The sequence below is a fragment of the Elephas maximus genome, chromosome 7 (assembly GCF_024166365.1).
Source record: "Elephas maximus indicus isolate mEleMax1 chromosome 7, mEleMax1 primary haplotype, whole genome shotgun sequence".
NCBI lineage: Eukaryota > Metazoa > Chordata > Mammalia > Proboscidea > Elephantidae > Elephas > Elephas maximus.
Genome location: NC_064825.1, coordinates 38437217 through 38455688, shown reverse-complemented (window position 1 = coordinate 38455688; position 18472 = coordinate 38437217). Strand labels below are relative to the sequence as shown.

At 39.7% G+C, this 18472-nt stretch overlaps 1 protein-coding gene across 1 annotated transcript in view; it reads left to right on the top strand.

The window, feature by feature from the left end:
- Positions 1-258: 258 nt before the first annotated feature.
- ANKRD42 (ankyrin repeat domain 42) overlaps positions 259-18472 on the top strand; it is a gene marked incomplete at its 5' end in the record, with an annotated part of 101595 nt that continues 83381 nt past the window's right edge. The window contains 3 exons of the mRNA XM_049889758.1: positions 259-1066; positions 12493-12656; positions 15283-15390. Of these exons, the coding sequence (XP_049745715.1) occupies positions 259-1066; positions 12493-12656; positions 15283-15390 (1080 nt within the window). The remainder of the gene's footprint in view (positions 1067-12492; positions 12657-15282; positions 15391-18472) is intronic.

Below are 18472 nucleotides of genomic sequence, written 5' to 3'. Positions count from 1 at the left end.
CGACTTCTCCAGGGGTGTAAGCTTAAAAAGGTTCAGCCAGGAAAGCCGGAAGTGACGTGAGGCGTAAGGAACTGGAAATGACCACAGCACGCCGGTAGTTTACTCGTTTCCAAGGCGACAGCTCCTGCACCGCCGGAGTCGGGACGCGTGAAAGCAACTTGGAGGAGACGCTTCGAACCCACGGCGGCCGTCGCGGCCGCACCGACTTGCGGGGAGTATCAAACGAAGACGGCGGCCGCTGCACGAGCCACCACGTGAGGAGGATACCCGACCGGCACGGCCGTCGCGGTGGCGAGTCAGGAGAAAGACAGGGAAAGGATCAGTAAAGACGGCGAGCACCGCCGCAGGGCCTGCGCGGGAAGAGTAAGTGAAGACCTGGGGCACCGCCGCAGTGTCTCTCGGGAGACAGTTAGGAGAGAGAGTGGCCGCCACCACAGCAGCTCTCGGGAGAGAGAGAGAGAAAATCCGGACTTCCGCAGCAGCGACGTGAATTTAAGAGTAAGTCAAGTCCGCGACTATCAAACTAGCGACTCGGTGGGAACAGTGAGAGAAGACCGCGGCCTCCGCCTCAGCGGCACTTGGAAGGAAGTGAGTGAAGCCCAGAGCCCCCGAACCAGCGACTCTGGGGAGTCAGTCAGCGACGACCACAGCCGCCGTCTCAGTGGCTCTTGGGAGGCAGGGAGTGTTGATGCCGGCCCCAGCCTCGGTAGCTCTTGGGAAGGAATAAGCGAAGACCGTAGCTATGCGGCTAGCGACTCGGTGGTGACCATAGGCGAAGACTTCGGTCGCCGCCTCAGTCGTTCCTGGGAGAGAGAAAGTGAAGACGAAAGTTCCCACCACAGGTGCTCCTGGGAGAGAGCAGGAGAGGACCGCGGGCCCGGTCCACGCGGCGACGACGACGGAGATGGCCGCTGCCACTGCAGTGGCTCGTGGGTGAGAGCAAGTGAAGACCGCTGCAGCAGCAGGGGCCTAGATTCACCTCCTCCCCAGAGCCCAGGGGGTTGCACCATGCCCGGGGTGTCTGATTCAGGCCCCTCCAGCTCCTCTCCGATGACTGCAAACCCGGGTGAGTGAGCCTACCTCGTGGGCCCTTGCACACACTCCTTTTCTCTCTTCAGCATTTCCCTTTCTCTTCCTCCTGATTTCTCCTCCTTGACCTATTCTCAGTGTACCCCCAAAGCTCCACATCCATCCCCTATCCTCCTTCATTTAGGCTTTCCTCTCTTTCTTTCCATCTCCACCACTCCTCTGAGTCTTTTTGCCCAGATTTGACATCAACTCTTGTTAAATCTTATGGACCCTTTTAAGTTCTTACTTGGTTTCTCCGCAGCATTTGAGCCTGTAGAGATCACAACATTAGGCTTTCTTCCTTCTGCCCTATTGGATCTCTGCTTCCTTTGCTTGAGTTATTCCATCTATGAGTCGGAATCAACCCTCCGTAATGGGTTTGGTGTTTTTTTTTTTTTCCTCCGCAAATTGTTGGTTTTTTCCTCTATAGTGCCATCACTAACTAGCCCTCTTTTTCTTGTCATGTGCTATGGCTTCAACCCTACTAACCCCTACATCTATGTTATTCATTCAAACATCCTATATATGTTTAATGAGCGCCTACTATGTGCTACGTCTTAAGAAGACAGACACAGTTTTTACCTTGTAGTGGGAAAAACAAGTATGGAGCAAATAATGATTAGTGTAATGAGTATTATAGAGAAGAGCACAGTGCTATTGGCTCCAGTGCAGAGTGAGAATGGGGCTTAGAAAAAGCTTCCTAACACTGAAATCTGAACTCTAGATGTACTCTCTGAGGTGCAGACTCATGTCTACAATGCAACATGTCCAAAATGTAATTTCGTATCCATATATCCTTTTTGTTCTTCAGTGTTCTCTGTCTCAATTAATGGCACTGGAATCCACTCAGGTGACTAAGCCAGAAACCTTGGAGTCATCCCATTATCACCCTGTAATCATAGTGCCTGGCATGTGGTAGATGCTCGGAAAGGATGACTGAGTAAATGTATAGTATTTTGCTAAAGGTTCAAGTACGATAGGATTCCAGTGTAAGATAGGATTCCAGCCCTTGAGAAATTAACACTCTGGTTGTAGAGAGAGAACATATACATAAATAGTAGTACAAGTTTCTGTAGATTATGGTCTAGAAGTGTTGGAGAGTCGTTTTCCAAATAGAATTATGGGATTCTTGAGATCAGGAATCATGCCTTTTTTGTTTGCTTGCTTTTTTTTGGGAAATACTTCGATTGAACTTATTCTTCCTGCTTCCAACAGTTGTCAGTTCATGCTTATAAACCTTTATTGCCATCTGGGTCACAGTGCACACTGAAGTATTTCACAGTACAGTAAGCCTGATAACGCACTCTTGATGTTTGAAACATTAAATTATAAGATATAAAACATTAGAGTGTATGAACTAAAAAGTGTGACCTGTCATTCCTTTCTTAGTGTAGGATGAGTTACAAAAATAAAAAAAAATACATGTATTGATACATTATATACATCAGCTATAGCTGTAACCTAATTTGATACCACTAGAATCATATGGAAACTCTGCTGGCATAGTGGTTAAGTGCTCTGGCTGCGAACCAAAAGGTTGGCAGTTTGAATCTACCAGGCAGTCCTTGGAAACTCTATGGGGCAGTTCTACTCTGTCCTGTAGTGTCGCTATGAGTCGAAAATTGACTTGACAGCAGCGGACTTGGTTTGGTTTAGAATTGTATGCTTGCTGAGTGTAGAGACTATATATCCCCCAAAGCCTGCCAAAGTGCCTGGCCTATGGTATCTACTTAGTAAATACTAGTTGAATAAATTAAATAACAGGTTTCACTAACTTTGACTTTGTGATAGGTTCTTTTCTTCATTCATTCATTCAGCCAGTATTTATTGATCACCTACTGTATTAATTTCCCAGGGCTGCCATAACAAATTACAACAAGGTGGATGTGATGGTAATGATTGTGTGTCAGCTTGGCCGGACCGTGATTCTCAGTGTTTTGGCAGTAGTGTGATGTTGTGGTCACTTCCCAGTTGGGATTTGATGTGTGATTGCACCCATGATGGGGTCTGCTGTGAGTAGCCAGTTGATTGAGGGGGAGTTTCCTGAGGTGTGTGGCCTGCATTGAGTGTGGGCGGGTGTTCTGGCAGGGCTCCGGGACTTTTGCTGTTCTGGATCCTGCAGCTGGCTCCTGTTCGTCTGACCTCTGGTTCTTGGGACTTGAGCTAGCAGCTTTCCTGCCATCTTGCCTGCCGATCTGGGATTTGTCAGTCTTCACAGTCTGTGAGCAAAAGCCCTGCTCTCAGACCTGCCCATCCTGGGTTCACCAGCCCCTGTGGCTACGTGAATCAGGAGAAGCCTCTATCCTGACCCATGGACTTGGGACGTTACAGCCTGTACAACTGCATGAGCCATTTCCTTGATAAAATTCTCTCTCTATATATTTATACGCTTTACTGGTTTTGCTTCTCTGAGAACCCAGCCTAAGACAGTGGACGACTTATAACAACAGAAGTTTATTCTTTCACATTTCTGGAGGTTAGAAGTTCAAATTCAGGGTGTCGGCAGAGCCATGCTCTCTGAAGGCTCTAGAGGAAGATTCTTCCTTGCCTCTTCCAGCTTCTGATAGCCCAAGGTGTTCCTTGGTTTGTGGCCATATGACTCCAATCTCTTCCTCCATCTTCCCATGGCCATCTTCCCTCTGTGTCTCTTTTCTTCTCATACGGACACTAGGAGTCCTGGTGGTGCAGTGGTTAAAGCAGTTGGCTACTAACTGAAAGGTTGGCAGTTTGAACCCACCAGCTACTCCGTGGCAGAAAGATGTGGCAGTCTGCTTTCGTAAAGATTATAGCCTTGGGAACCCTATGGGTTAGTTCTACTCTGTCCTGTAGGGTCGCTATGAGTTGGAATCGATGGCAACAGGTTTTGGTACTCCAGGATGACTTCACATTAACTTAACTAACTATATCTGCAAAGACCCTCTTTCCAAATAAGGTCACAATCACAGGTACGGGGAGCTACGACTTGAACATATCTTTTTTGGGGACTCAATTCATCCCATGACACCTACTATGTACCAAATATTATTCTAGGCAGTAGAGTTTTAGCAGTGAACAAAAGAGCCAAAAAAATCCCTTCCCTCTTAGGTATTTAATTTTAGTGGAGAGATACAGATAATGATAACAATACATAAGTAAAATATAGTAAGAAGGTAATATGATAAGTGTTGTGCAGGAAAAATAAAGCAGAGAAAGGGGATAAGAGAGTGTTGGGACAAAGGAAGAGATCAGGGAATTCCTTACTGAAAAGTTAATATGTGAATAAAGATCTAAAGAAGGGAAGGAGTGAAACTTACAGATGTCTGGGGACATTCCAGACAGGGGAATAGCAAGTACAGTACCCTGAAGTGGGAACATACCTCTTCAATTTAAGGAATAGCAAGGAGGCCGCTATGGATGGAGCAGAGTCAGTGAGGGAGTTGCGGAAGGAGATAAGTTGAGAGAAGTTTGAGGAAGGCGACCAGATCCTTTTTAGGCCATTGTAATGACTTTGACTTTGACTCTGAATGAGATGGGAACAGTGGCGTCTCTAAGGCGTTGTGGGGGGAGCAAACCGCACCAGGTGACTCTGTCAGAGGGCTTTGCGCCAAAATGACTGTCCATAAAATATTTGTGCAGGGTTTCAGCAGAAATTTATTGTTTTTTTATAAAAATATTCCTGTAGTTAGTTACAACAAAAGAAACATTTTTTCTGGCCCAGCTTACATGTATACCTACAAGGCTAAAACTCTATGCTAATTTAGTTTTTGAACCTTCTAGTCAGAGCTGTCATTATTACCCAATTACAGTGATGCTTCGAATCACATGATTTCATCTGCACCCACTACAAGCATGCACTGTTGTTTTATTGCTGCTAGTATTTTTAAGTTGCTAATTTTGTCAAAATTTCCGGTGTTTTAGCTACAATATTGTAGTTAAATATTGTAGTAATTAGTATTTGTAAAGTTAATATGCTAAACGTTATATCAATAACTCTTTTGAGATTGAGGTAGTAATTAAAGGAAAAGAAGGAAAAAAATTAAAAAGAGGATTCCGCTCAGTTGCTAATAATGTTGGAACTAATAATGTAATTCAATGTAGAAAGATTTTACAAAACAATTCTGTTGTTAGTATTCATATAATCTAAGAAATGGTACATTTAAGCAATTTATAACTATATCAGATATTATTCTATGATTAAAATTGGTGATAAACATTACTAAAGATTCTGTATGGTTTGATAAAGGAAGAGGTCCACGGGGGGATGACACTGTGAATATCTACACTCAGTGACACCAGCCCTAGTGATGCTGCTGGATGGGAAGTTATTAGAGGGTTTTGAGCAGAGGGATGGCATATTCTGATTAAAATGTTGTGTCCCACAGATTTTGATAAGATTTGTTTTCATTTTCATTTAGTCTGAAATTTTTAAAAATTTCTCTTGAGACTTCTTGTTTATCCCATGTGCTATTTTAAAACGTGTTGTTTAATCTCCAAATATTTTGGATTTTTTCCAGCTATCTGTTATGGATTTCTAGTTTAATTGCGTTGTGGTCTCAGAGCACGCTTTGCATGATTTCTGTTCTTTTAAAATTGTAAAGTTGTGTTTCATGGCCCAGAATGTTCCATGTAAGCTTAAAAGAAGATTGTGTATTCTGCTGTCATTAGATGAAGGATTGTATAAACGTCAATTAGATCAAGTTGATTGATAGTGCTTTTCAGTTACAGATGTTCTACCTGCTTGTTCTGTCAGTTACTGATAAAAGAATGTTGAAGTTTCCAGCTCTAATGGTGGATTTGTCTAAGTTTCCCTGTAATTCTTTCAGTCATACCCTCACCTATTTCCATGCTCTGTTGTTAGGTGCATGTCTTCTTGAAGAATAGATCCCTTTATCATTATGTTATGCCTTTTTATAAAGAAGACTATGAAGGGTATAACATATGAAGTTGGCCTTGTCTGAAATTAATACAGCTACTCAAGCTTTCTTTTTATTGGTGTCCACATGGTATGTCTTTCTCCATGCTTATACTTTTAATCTATCTGTGACTTTATATTTAAAATGGATTTCTTGTAGGTAGGAAACCCTAGTGGCGTAGTGGTTAAGAGCTATGGCTGCTAACTAAAAGGTTGGCAGTTCAAATGCACCAGGTGCTCCTTGGAAACCCTATGGGTCAGTTCTACACTGTCCTATAGGGTTGGTATGAGGCGAAAATTACTCGAAGGCAATGGTTTTTTTTTTTCCCCTTGTAGATAGCATATGGCTGGGTCTTGTTTTTTTTTTTTTTTTTTTTAAATCCACTGTTACAGTCTCTTTTAATTGGTATACTTAGACCATTCACATTTAAAGCGATTACGATATAGTTGAATAATATCTACCATGTTTGTAACTGTTTTATATTTGTTGTATTTGTTCTTTGTTTCTTCTCTTTTTTTAATTGATTTTTTCTTTTTTAATTGTTGTAAAAATATATATAATACATTTGCCAATTCAATGTTTTTCACATGTACAACTCAATGATACCCTCTATCGTCTCTATCTGTTTGAGTATTTTATGATTCCATTTTCTCTCTTCTCAGCATATCAATTATACTTCTTTAAATTTTTTTTTCTTAGTGGTTGCCCTAGAGTTTGCAATATACATTTAAAACTGATCTAAGGTTACTTTTAAATAATACTATACCACTTCATGTGTAGTGGAAGTACCTTCTAAGAGAGTGTTCCCAATTCTTCCCTATTCCCAATTCCTTCCATCTCTTATGAAATTGCTGTCATTTGTGTCATTTATGTGTAAGCTATAATCACACAATACATTCTTGCTTTTTTAAAATAATTTTTATTGTGCTTTAAGTGAAAGTTTACAAATCCAGTCAGTCTCTCACATAAAAACTTATATACACCTTGCTAAAAAAAAAAAAACCCAGTGCCGTCACATACTCCCAATTACTCTCCCCCCAATGAGACAGCCTGCTCCTTCCTTCCACTCTCTCTTTTCGTGTCCATTTTGCCAGCTTCTAAGCCCCTCTACCCTCCTATCTCCCCTCCAGGCAGGAGATGCCAACACAGTCTCAAGTGTCCACCTGATCCAAGTAGCTCACTCCTCACCAGCATCCCTCTCCTACCTATCATCTGGTCCAATCCATGTCCGATGAGCTGGCTTCTGGAGTGGTTCCTGTCCTGGGCCAACAGAAGGTCTGGGGGCCATGACTGCTGGGGTCCTTCTAGTCTCAGTCAGACCATTAAGTCTGGTCTTTTTACGAAAATTTGGGGTCTGCATCCCACTGTTCCCCTGCTCCCTCAGGGGTTCTCTGTTGTGTTCTCTGTCAGGGCAGTCATCGGTTGTGTCTGGGCACCATCTAGATCTTTTGGTCTCAGGATAATGTAGTCTCTGGTTCATGTAGCCCTTTCTGTCTCTTGGGCTCTTTGTTACCTTGTGTCATTGGTGTTCTTCATTCTCCTTTGATCCAGATGGGTTGAGACTCATTGATGCATCTTAGATGACCGCTTGCTAGCATTTAAGACCCCAGACGCTACTCTTCAAAGTGGGATGCAGAATGTTTTCTTAATAGATTTTATTATGCCAATTGACTTAAATGTCCTCTGAAACCATGGTCCCTAAACCCCTGCCCCTGCTTCACTAACCTTCGAAGCATTCAGTTTATTCAGGAAACTTCTTTGCTTTTGGTTTAGTCCAGTTGTGCTGACCTTCCTTGTATTACGTGTTGTCCTTCCCTTCACCTAAAGTAGTTCTCATCTACTATCTAATTAGTAAATATCCTTCTCCCGTCTTCCTTCCCTCCCCACTCTCGTAACCACAAAAGAATGTGTTTCTTAGTTTAAACTATTTCTCAAGATCTTATAATAGTGGTCTTATACAATAGTTGTCCTTTTGCATCTGATTTCATTCAGCATAATGTCTTTCAGGTTCCTCCATGTTATGAAATGTTTCACAGATTCATCACTGTTCTTTATCAATGCATAGTATTCCATTGTGTGAATACACCATAATTTATTTATCCATTCATTCATTGTTGGGCACCTTGGTTGCTTCCATCTTTTTGCTATTGTAAACAGTGCTGCAATAAACATGGGTGTACATATATCTGTTTGTGTAAAGGCTCTTATTTCTCTAGGATATATTCCAAGGAGCGGGATTGCTGGGTCATATGGTACTTCTATTTCTAGCTTTTTAAGGAAGAGCCAAATCGATTTCCAAAGTGGTTGTACCATCTGACATTCCCACCAGCAGTGTGTGGGTGTTCCAGTCTCTCCACAGCCTCTCCAACATTTATTATTTTGTGTTTTTGGATTAATGCCAGCCTTGTTGGAGTGAGATGGAATCTTGTCGTAGCTTTGATTTGTGTTTCTCTAATGGCTAATGATCGAGAGCATTCCCTCATGTACCTGTTAGATGCCTGAATGTCTTTGGTGAAGTGTCTGTTCATATCCTTTGCCCATTTTTTAATTGGGTTGTTTGTCTTTTTGTGGTTGAGTTTTAGCAGGATCATGTAGATTTTAGAGATCAGGCGCTGGTCGGAGATGTCATAGCTGAAAATTTTTTCCCAGTCTGTAGGTGGTCTTTTTACTCTTTTGGAAGTCTTTAGATGAGCATAGGTGTTTGATTTTTAGGAGCTCCCAGTTATCTGGGTTTTCTTCAGCATTTTTAGTAATGTTTTGTATTTTGTTTATGCTGTGTATTAGGGCTCCTAATGTTGTCCCTGTTTTTTCTTCCATGATCTTTATCATTTTAGACTTTATGTTTAGGCCTTTGATCCATTTGGTGTTAGTATTTGTACATGGTGTGAGGTATGGGTCCTGTTTCATTTTTTTGCAAATGGATATCCCGTCATGCCAGCACCATTTGCTAAAAAGACTATCTTTTCCCCAGTTAACTGACATTGGGCCTTTGTCAAATATCAGCTGCTCATATGTGGATGGATTTCTATATTGATTCTCAATTCTGTTCCATTAGTCTATGTGTCTGTTGTTGTACCAGTACCAGGCTGTTTTAACTACTGTGGTGGTATAATAGGTTCTAAAATCAGGAAGAGTGAGGCCTCCCACTTTGTTCTTCTTTTACAGTAATGCTTTACTTATCCGGGGCTTCTTTCCCTTCCATATGAAGTTGGTGATTTGTTTCTCCATCTCATTAAAAAATGTCATTGGAATTTGGATCAGAATTGCATTGTATATATAGATGGCTTTTGGTAGAATAGACATTTTTACAATCTTAAGTCTTGTATCCATGAGCAAGGTATGTTTTTCCACTTATGTAGGTCCTTTTTGGTTTCTTGCAGTAGTACCTTGTAGTTTTCTTTGTATAGGTCTTTTACGTCTCTGGTTAGATTTATTCCTAAGTATTTTATCTTCTTGGGGGCTACTGTGAATGGTATTGATTTGGTGATTTCCTCTTTGATGTTCTTTTTGTTGGTGTAGAGGAATCCAACTGATTTTGGGTATCTAGTAACCTGATACTCTGCTGAACTCTTCTATTAGTTTCAGTAGTTTTTTTTGAGGATTCTTTAGGGTTTTCTGTGTATAAGATCATGTCATCTGCAAACAGAGATACTTTTACTTCTTCCTTGCCAATCTGGATGCCCCTTATTTCTTTGTACAGCCTAATTGCTCTGGCTAGGACCTCCAGCACAATGTTGAATAAGAGCGGTGATAAGGGGCATCCTCGCCTGCTTCCCATTCTTATGGGGAATGTTTTTAGAATCCCTCCATTAAGAATGATGTTGGCTGTTGGCTTTGTATAAATGCCCTTTATTATGTTGAGGAATTTTCCTTCTATTCCTATTTTACTAAGAGTTTTTATCATGAATGGGTATTGGACTTTGTCAAATGCCTTTTCTGCATCAATTGATAAAATCATGTGGTTTTTGTCTTTTGTTTTATTTATATGGTGGATTACATTAATTGTTTTTCTAATATTGAACCATCCTTGCATACCTGGTATAAATCCCAATTGGTTCTGGTGGATTTTTTTTTGATATGTTGTTGAATTCTATTGGCTAGAATTTTGTTGAGGATTTTTGTGTCTACGTTCATGAGGGATATAGGTGTGTAATTTTCTTTTTTTGACACACAGTACCTTCTTACTACTACATTATTACTTTGACCAAACAAATATTTATTAGATCAATTAAGAATAAGAAAAAGATTTTACTTTACCTTCGTTTATTCCTTTTCTAGTGCTTTTCTTTTTTTTTTTTTAAATGTAGATTTGTGTTTTTGACTTACATCATTTTCCTTCTGCCTGAAGAATTTCTTTTAACATTTTTTGCAGGTAGGTCTGCCAGTGATGAATTCTCTGTGTGTGTGTGTTTCTATAAAAATTGTTTTTTTTTTTTCACTCTTAAAGGATAATTTTGCTGAAAATAAAGTTATAGGTTAGTGGTTTTAGTCTTTCAGCACTTAAATACTTCACTACACTTGTTTCTTGCTTGCATGTTCTTTAGAAGAATTAATAGTGAGAAGCCCACTATGATTCTTTTTTCTCTCTCTGTACGTTTTTTTTTTTTTTTTTTTTTTTTGTAAGGTAGTTTGTTTCCTCTGGTTTCTTTCAAGGTTTTCTCTTTGTCTTTGGTTTTTACAGTTTGAATATGATATTACTAAGTGTATTTTTTTTTTTTTTTATCCTGCTTAGTATTCTCTGAGCTTCCTGGATCTGTGGTTTGGTGTCTGTCATTAATTTTGGAAAGTTCTTGGCTGTTATTATTTCAGATATTTCTTTTGCTCCATTCTCTCTCTCTTCTTCTGATGTTCCAGTTATGCATATGTTACACTTTGTGAAACTATCCCAAGTTCTTGGATATTGTGTTTTGTTTTTTTCATTCCCTTTTTCTTTGTATTTCAGTTTTGGAAGTTTCTATTGACATATCTTCAAGCTCACTGATTCTGTATTCATCCATGTTCATTCTGTTGATGCACCCATCAAAGGCATTCTTCTTTTCTTTTATAATGTCTTTTTTTTTTTACAGCATTTCCTTTTGATTCTTTTTTAGAGTTTCCATCTATTCCCTTACATCACCACCTGTTCTTACATGTTATTTACTTTTTCCATTCAAGCCCCTAATGTATTAATTATAGTTACTTTAAATTCTGTCTGATAATTCCAAAATCTGTTTCATATGTAAGTCTAATTTTGATGCTTGCTTTGTCTTTTCAGACTGTATTTTTATCTGCCTTTAACCATGCCTTGTAATTTTTTGGCAAAATCTGAACATGATATATTGGGTAATAGGGATTGAGGTTTTATGTTAATCAGGGTTGGACTGTGTGTAATGTTTGCTGTAACCATAGGTGCCAGGGGTTTCAGTATCGTCTAGTGTCTTTGTTTTTATCTCCCCTGTTGTCTTCAGGTTTACCTCTGAATGCTTTCTTAAAAAGAGTCTGAGGCTTGCAGCTCTTTTAGTTATAATCCAGTGTTATTATACTTGGAGCTTTGTTGATGAAGTGGTAACGTGTAGGGGAGGGGAAGAAATCTATAATCCTATGATTAAATCTCGAACTTTTACTGGGCATTTTTCCCTGGGCTGTGACCTTCACAAGTGTAACCTTTTTTTTTTTTCTCCCTCCCTTAGGTGAGACAGAAAGGCTAGGGGGAGCTGGAGTTGGGTAACTGCCCCTCTGCCTATGTGAGATAAGTTTCTGATAAAGTCTTTACTGGAGAATAAGCTTTTGAGAATGCATTGTGTGTATTTCCGCATGATTATTTTTTGCCTTCCTCTGTCAAAAACATGAGGTGATTTTTCATCACTCTTCAAAGTGATGACCTGGTGGGGTCTCTGGAGGTAAAATGTATGATAGTGTAGGGCCACCTAAGATTGTGGGCCCCAGGAATTTCTTACTCTCAGACTAGTACAATTCAAGCCTCAGCAATACATCAAAATTACCATTTAAGTGTTCCTAGGAAACCCTGGTGGGATAGTGGTTAAGTGCTGTAGCTGTTAACCAAGAGGTTGGCAGTTCAAATCCGCCAGGTGCTCCTTGGAAATTCTATGGGGCAGTTCTACTCTGTCCTATAGGGTTGCTATGAGTTGGAATTGACTTGATGGCAGTGGGTTTGGTTTTTTTGGGTATAATTTTATGGCTTCATTAGCTTCTGTTCCAACTAAGCTGAACTCAGCTGTATTTCTCTGAATGCTCCTGTTTCTCCATATTTTGGGGTGACAGTTTGCCATGTGACCTCAATTCTCTGATGAGTCCAAGAAAAGTTGTTGACTTTTGCTCTGTTCAGCTTTTTTCTTGCAAGAAGTGACAACGTCCATACTCTTTACATGTCAGAGCTGAAACAGGAAGTCTGATTAAGATGTTAATCACAGTCAGCTTTGTAGTAAATTATTTGGTGGAAAGCTAAAGTGATTTTGTGCTTCTGTTGAATCAATGCTTTAGTGTTTTATTCACAGTTCTGTAATATATTTTAAGCAACTTGGTTTTTTAACAGGTGTCAGGAAGAAGGTGCATTTTGGTAGCATACATGATGCAGTACGAGCTGGAGATGTAAAGCGGCTTTCAGCAATAGTGGAACATGGAGCCAGCATTAATGAAGTTGATGCTGTCCATAAATTTACCCCTTTACATTGGGCAGCACATTCTGGAAGCTTGGAGGTAAGAAGCAATATGAATTACTAAATTCAGGTAACTTTACAGCTATAGGAGTTTTGTGAATTCAGCAAACAGGGCTGAGACTTTATGTTAGGTACTACAAATATTCTTTATTTCAATAATCAGTCTAATATTTGGATGTTCTGTTTACTTTGTCTTCGCTAAGAAATTACGTCAAAACCTAATGACATAAAACAACCATTTATCTATGTTCATTAATGGATCAGAAATTTGGACCACAGGGACAACTTATCTCTGCTTTATGACGCCTGGGGTTTGAGCTGGAAGATTGAAACGCTGGGGTTGGAATCTTCTGAACTCTTATTTGCTCAGATGTCTGGTGGTTGATACAGTAGGCTGGGCACCTAAATTCCTCTCCATGTGGGCCTTTTCATGTGGTCACTCCACATAGGTAATTTGTACTTCCTCAAAACACGGTGGCTAGGTTCCAAAGGCGAGCATCCGAAGGATCCAGGTGGAAGCTGTATCGCCTTACATGTCCTATCCTCAGAAGTCATGAAGTGTCACTATTGCCAAAGCCGCAGTACCGCCTAGAGAACACATCTCATTTATCTCATTTAAAATTATTAGAAGTAGATAAATGAGTTTAAAATAAGACACATATAAATGTGCCCACATACACAGTTTTTTAAAAAAATTCTTATTGTGCTTTAAGTGAAATTTTACAAATCAAGTCAGTCTCATACAAAAATTTATATACACATTGCTGTGTACTCCTAATTGATCTCCCTCTAATGAGACAGCACACTCCTTCCCTCCACTCTCTCTTTTCGTGTCCATTTGGCCAGCTTCTGACCCCCCTCTGCCCTCTCATCTCCCGTCAAGATAGGAGATGCCAACATAGTTTCAAGTGTCTACTTGATGCAAACAGCTCATTCTTCACCAGCATCTTTTTCTATCCCATTGTCCAGTCCAATCCCTGTCTGAAGAGTTGGCCACAGTTTCTTTAAACAAAACTGAGATCATATTATATGTATGATTCTATAACTTCTTTCTGTACACACCAAAACAAAACTAATTTCTTAGACATTTTCTGTTTCCTTATATGTAAACTAACCTCATTTTTTAAAATAGCTGCATAGTATTTCATAGTATTGATGGACATTTAGTTCATTTTGAGCTTTTTACTATTATTAACAAAGTGCCATTGGAGCATCCTTGTGACATATACCTTTGTGTACTTCAGTGTTTTTTTAGGATATATATTTGGAGTAGAATTGTTGGATCAAAGATTATCAGCATACATATATTTTAAATTTTGATGGATCCTTTTGAGTAGCAAAAATATTGTACTTCTTTACATTACCACCTGCGGTGTGTAAGAATGACTATTCCCCCTAAACTTGGCCATCACTGGATATTGTCAGCCTTTTTAGTTTGTTATTTTTATAGGTAAAAAAAATTTGCTTTTAGTGGTAGGACCGTATCCCACCACATAGTCACCTGTATCCTCTAACGCTGCTTCCTTTTTCATCATAGATTTTGACATCGTATATATTTTTATATGTCCATTGCCTGTCTTGCCCTACTAGAACATGACCTACAGGAGAAGAGAAACTTTGTTTACTCCGTATCTCCAACACCTAGAACAATTCTTAGCACATAATAACAAAAAAAAAACAAAACCAAGCCCATTGCCGTCAAGCTGATTCTGACTCATAGCAAACCTATAGGACAGAGTAGAACTGCCCCATAGAGGTTTCAAGGAGTGCCTCGTGGAGTCGAACTGCAGACTTTTGGTTAGCAGCCATAGCACTTACCACTATACCACTAGGATTTCCAGCACCTAATAGAATCACTATAAATATTTGTTGAATATTTAAAAAAATATTTTATTGGCCATTAATCTCCATGGCGGGAAAATGATCTCTAAACTACAAACCTTTCCTATAAATGATACGGCTATGACTTATAATGACAGCGTATCCCAATTATGCGATCAACTCTTTTAAAGGCAAAGAAACTCCTTGAAGGTAGAATCTACGAACTTAAACATATAACATAAAGATGGTAAGATCATACGTGACACAGACTTCTAAGTACCATACTATATTATATTGAGACTTAGTTGGATTTTTAAACTTCTTAAATTTAGATGTATCTGACTCTTCTTTTTTTTTTTAGCCACTTAATTTTTATTTTTAATTTTTTTTATCATTCAAACAACAGTTCCTGCTCTGATATGGAAGCTTCTGGACCTATTTTAAGATCTGTGTCAGAGGTTACAAATTGGTAGCCCTTGAATGAATTTGGCTTACAGGTGTGTTTTGCTTGGCTTGCATAGTATTGGTCAAACAGAAGATTTTCCGACATTGGATCTGCATTTCCGTCACAGCAATAACTGGCTGGAATTGAGTGGCATCTGCACCTTGTAGACAAAGAATGTGGCCTCCCATGTTCCACAGATCCCAGTACTCTTTGTTGTTCATCCAACAGTGAGGCCAAGTGTTGGCTACCATTTTTTATTGTGCTTTTGCTTTTGTAACACCTGGTCCCCCTCATTTACTTATGATGCCTTTCAAGCTGCGCTGGGAATTTCATTAAAATATACTAAATTTAAAAAATATCTGCCATATTACTTATTAACATGGTTATTTTCTTAATTTAGTGTCTTCATTGGCTGCTCTGGCATGGAGCCAATATCACAGAAGTAACTACGAGAGGTTGGACAGCAGCTCACATAGCTGCAATCAGGGGTCAGGATGCTTGTATGCAGGTATAATAACTAACTTCAGTTACTTTTTGTTTTATTCATTAAGTTTAATTACTTTAGTGTAGACCATTCTTTGCTAAAGTATCATTCTAATTATTTGATTTCTTAGTTTAAATTATATGTTCTAAACAAGAACTTACTGTACTCCATGACTCTGATATTGTGGTACCAACTATCCACTTAAATAATATGAGATCAGATCTTATATGATGAAGTAGTTTCCTATTCGTTTGGGTTGTTTTGAAGAATGCCACATTCCTTATTTGTTGTTGTTGTGTTGTTGTTAGGTCCCATTGTGTTGGTTCTGACTCATAGCGACCCTGTGTACAACAGAGCGAAACACTGTCCGGTCCTGCACCATCTTCACAATCATTGTTATGCTTAAGCCCACTGTTTGCAGCCACTGTGTCAGTCCGTCTCATTGAGGGTCTTCTTTTTTGTTGACCCTCTATTTTACCAAGCATGATGTCCTCCTCCAGGGATTAATCCCGCTTGACAACATGTCCAAAGCCATCCTAGCTTCCAAGCAGCATTCTGGTCACGCTTCCTCCAGAAGAGATTTGTTTGTTCTTTTGGCAGTCCATGGTATATTCAATATTCTTCTCCAACACCACAATTCAAAGACATCAATTCTTCTTCGGTCTTCCTTATTCATCGTCTAGCTTTCACATGCATATGAAGTGCTTGAAAATACCATGGCTTGGGTCAGGCGCACCTTAGTCTTCAAGGTGACGTCTTTGCTTTTCAACACTTTAAAGTGGTCTTTTGCAAGAGATTTGCCCAATGCAATGCATCTTTTGATTTCCTGACTGCTGCTTCCATAAGCGTTGATTGTGGATCCAAGTAAAATGAAATCCTTGACAACTTCAATCTTTCTCTGTTTATCATGATATTGCTTATTGGTCCAGTTGTGAGGATTTTTGTTTTCTTTATGTTGAGGTATAATCCATACTGAAGGCTGTGATCTTTGATCTTCGTCAGTAAGTGCTTCAAGTCCTCTTCACTTCCAGCAAGCAAGGTTGTGTCATCTGTAGGATGCAGGTTGTTGATGAATCTTCCTCCAATCCTGATGCCCCGTCCAGCTTCTCAGATTATTTGCTCAGCATACAGATTGAATAGGTATGGTGAAAGGATACAACCCTGACATACATTCCTTATTTAGGAATGAGGAAAATCCCCCGATTTTTTCCTTTATAGCTTGCCATGCCTGAAATTCCTTATTTAATGTATTTCCTATATAGGGAAACATACCCATATGTGGCAGAGTCTAGTTTACTAAAGCAACTAGATTTAATTACTATACTGAAATAGACTAGTCTATTTATATACAAAATTGTATAAGCAAACAGTCCCTGCCTGTAAGATGAGGTTTTGTTCAGAATGATAGGACCTCTACCTAGTAAGTTAAAAAACAATACAGTCTAGGATTAAGGTTCTAATGAAAAGCGTAGATGAGAACAACTGTACAATTCAGGAGAAAGTAGAGGAATCATTAATGGAGGACATAACTTCAGCTAAGCCTAGAAGAATGGGTTGATTTTAAAGCGGGAAATAATGAGAAAGCATTATAGGTAGAGGATATGTTAGTAGCAAATATAAATAATGTTTGTCATTTATTGAACATTTATTATGTGTCAGTCACAGTCTTCCATGCATCATCTCATTTAATACAACAATCCTATGAGTTCACCTTTTTACAGATGAGGAAACAGATTCAGAGAGTTTAAGTACCGTGCCTAAGTAAGTGACAGAGCCAGGATTTTGAACCTAGACTTTGTTCTATTAACCTCTACTTCTGTGTGAGGGCCCGAAATTTGAAAAATGTGATATGTTCAGGGGATATCCCATTATATTAGTTTGACTGAGTTTGGATGGTTTGGGTTGTAGACTATTATGAGCTAAGTTTGGGTGGGCCAGATTTGTAAAATGTCTTTGAAGGAGAATAAAGAGTTTGGATTAAATCATATAGGAAAGAAAGTTTTTATGCATGTACCCCATGGTGCAAATGGTTAATGCAAAAGGTTGGAGGTTCAAGTCCACATAGAGGTGCCTAGGGAGAAAGGCCTGGATCTACTTATGAAAAATCAGTCTATGGAGCACAGTTCTACTGTAACATACTTGGGGTCACCATGAGCTGAAGCTGAGTTGATGGTGACTGGTTTACAGGTCCCCAGATATACAACATAGTGCACATGGGCATTAACAAGTAAATGAGGTTATGAAGTCTGTATTTCAGGAAATTATTTTAGCACCATGTTAACTGAGATGAAGAGAGAATTTGGAGGCAAGAAGACCAGTTAGGAGACTTGCTGTAATCACTAGGGTGAAATTAGGTGGCGGCAGAGGGAAGGTGTAAAAACGGCTTGAGGGCAGTGTCTGACCTCCTCTTACTTCACAAGAAGAAAGGAGAATCAAGATCAACAGCCCAAGGCTGATTTCCTGTGAGACAGAGGTCAGACATGGCCCCTTTACTAATTCTGACACCAACGGTCCCTCCCAGAGCCCTCTGCTAGATTCAATAATTCGTTGCAACGGCCTCACCGAACTCACAGACCGTACTCACAATTGTGGGGTTTATTAGGGAAGTAACAGTTACAATTCAGGCTCAAGAACACTCAGAATACAATTCTTCCATCGGGATAGCCTCTCCCCAGCCATGCTAGCAGGCACGCCTCTCCTTGGCTCTCAGTCTCTGCCCAAAGGCACTCAGCTCTCTCTCTCTCCATGGGCCAGGAAGCTCACCACTATGTCTCCTGCTGACAGGTCTCTGCTGCTGGATCTCTCCTTCCTTGTTGGTGGTGGGTTCCTCCTTTCTGCTGTGGAATTGGCTCTCTTTTAAGACAAAACTGGCTAATCCCATTGTAGGCCACAGTTACCTTATCACACAATCACCTGGGTGGGAGTTACAAGACCATGGCTAGAAAGGCCACACACAAAAGTAATTAATACACCCCAGAAAGAAAATGATTCAACACATTTGCAATGCAGACATCGACAGAGTGTAATGAAAATTTAAAGTTTGAGTCAGAATGACAGATCATTATACACCGTGGATATAAATAGGCAATCAAAAAGGCAAGGGAGG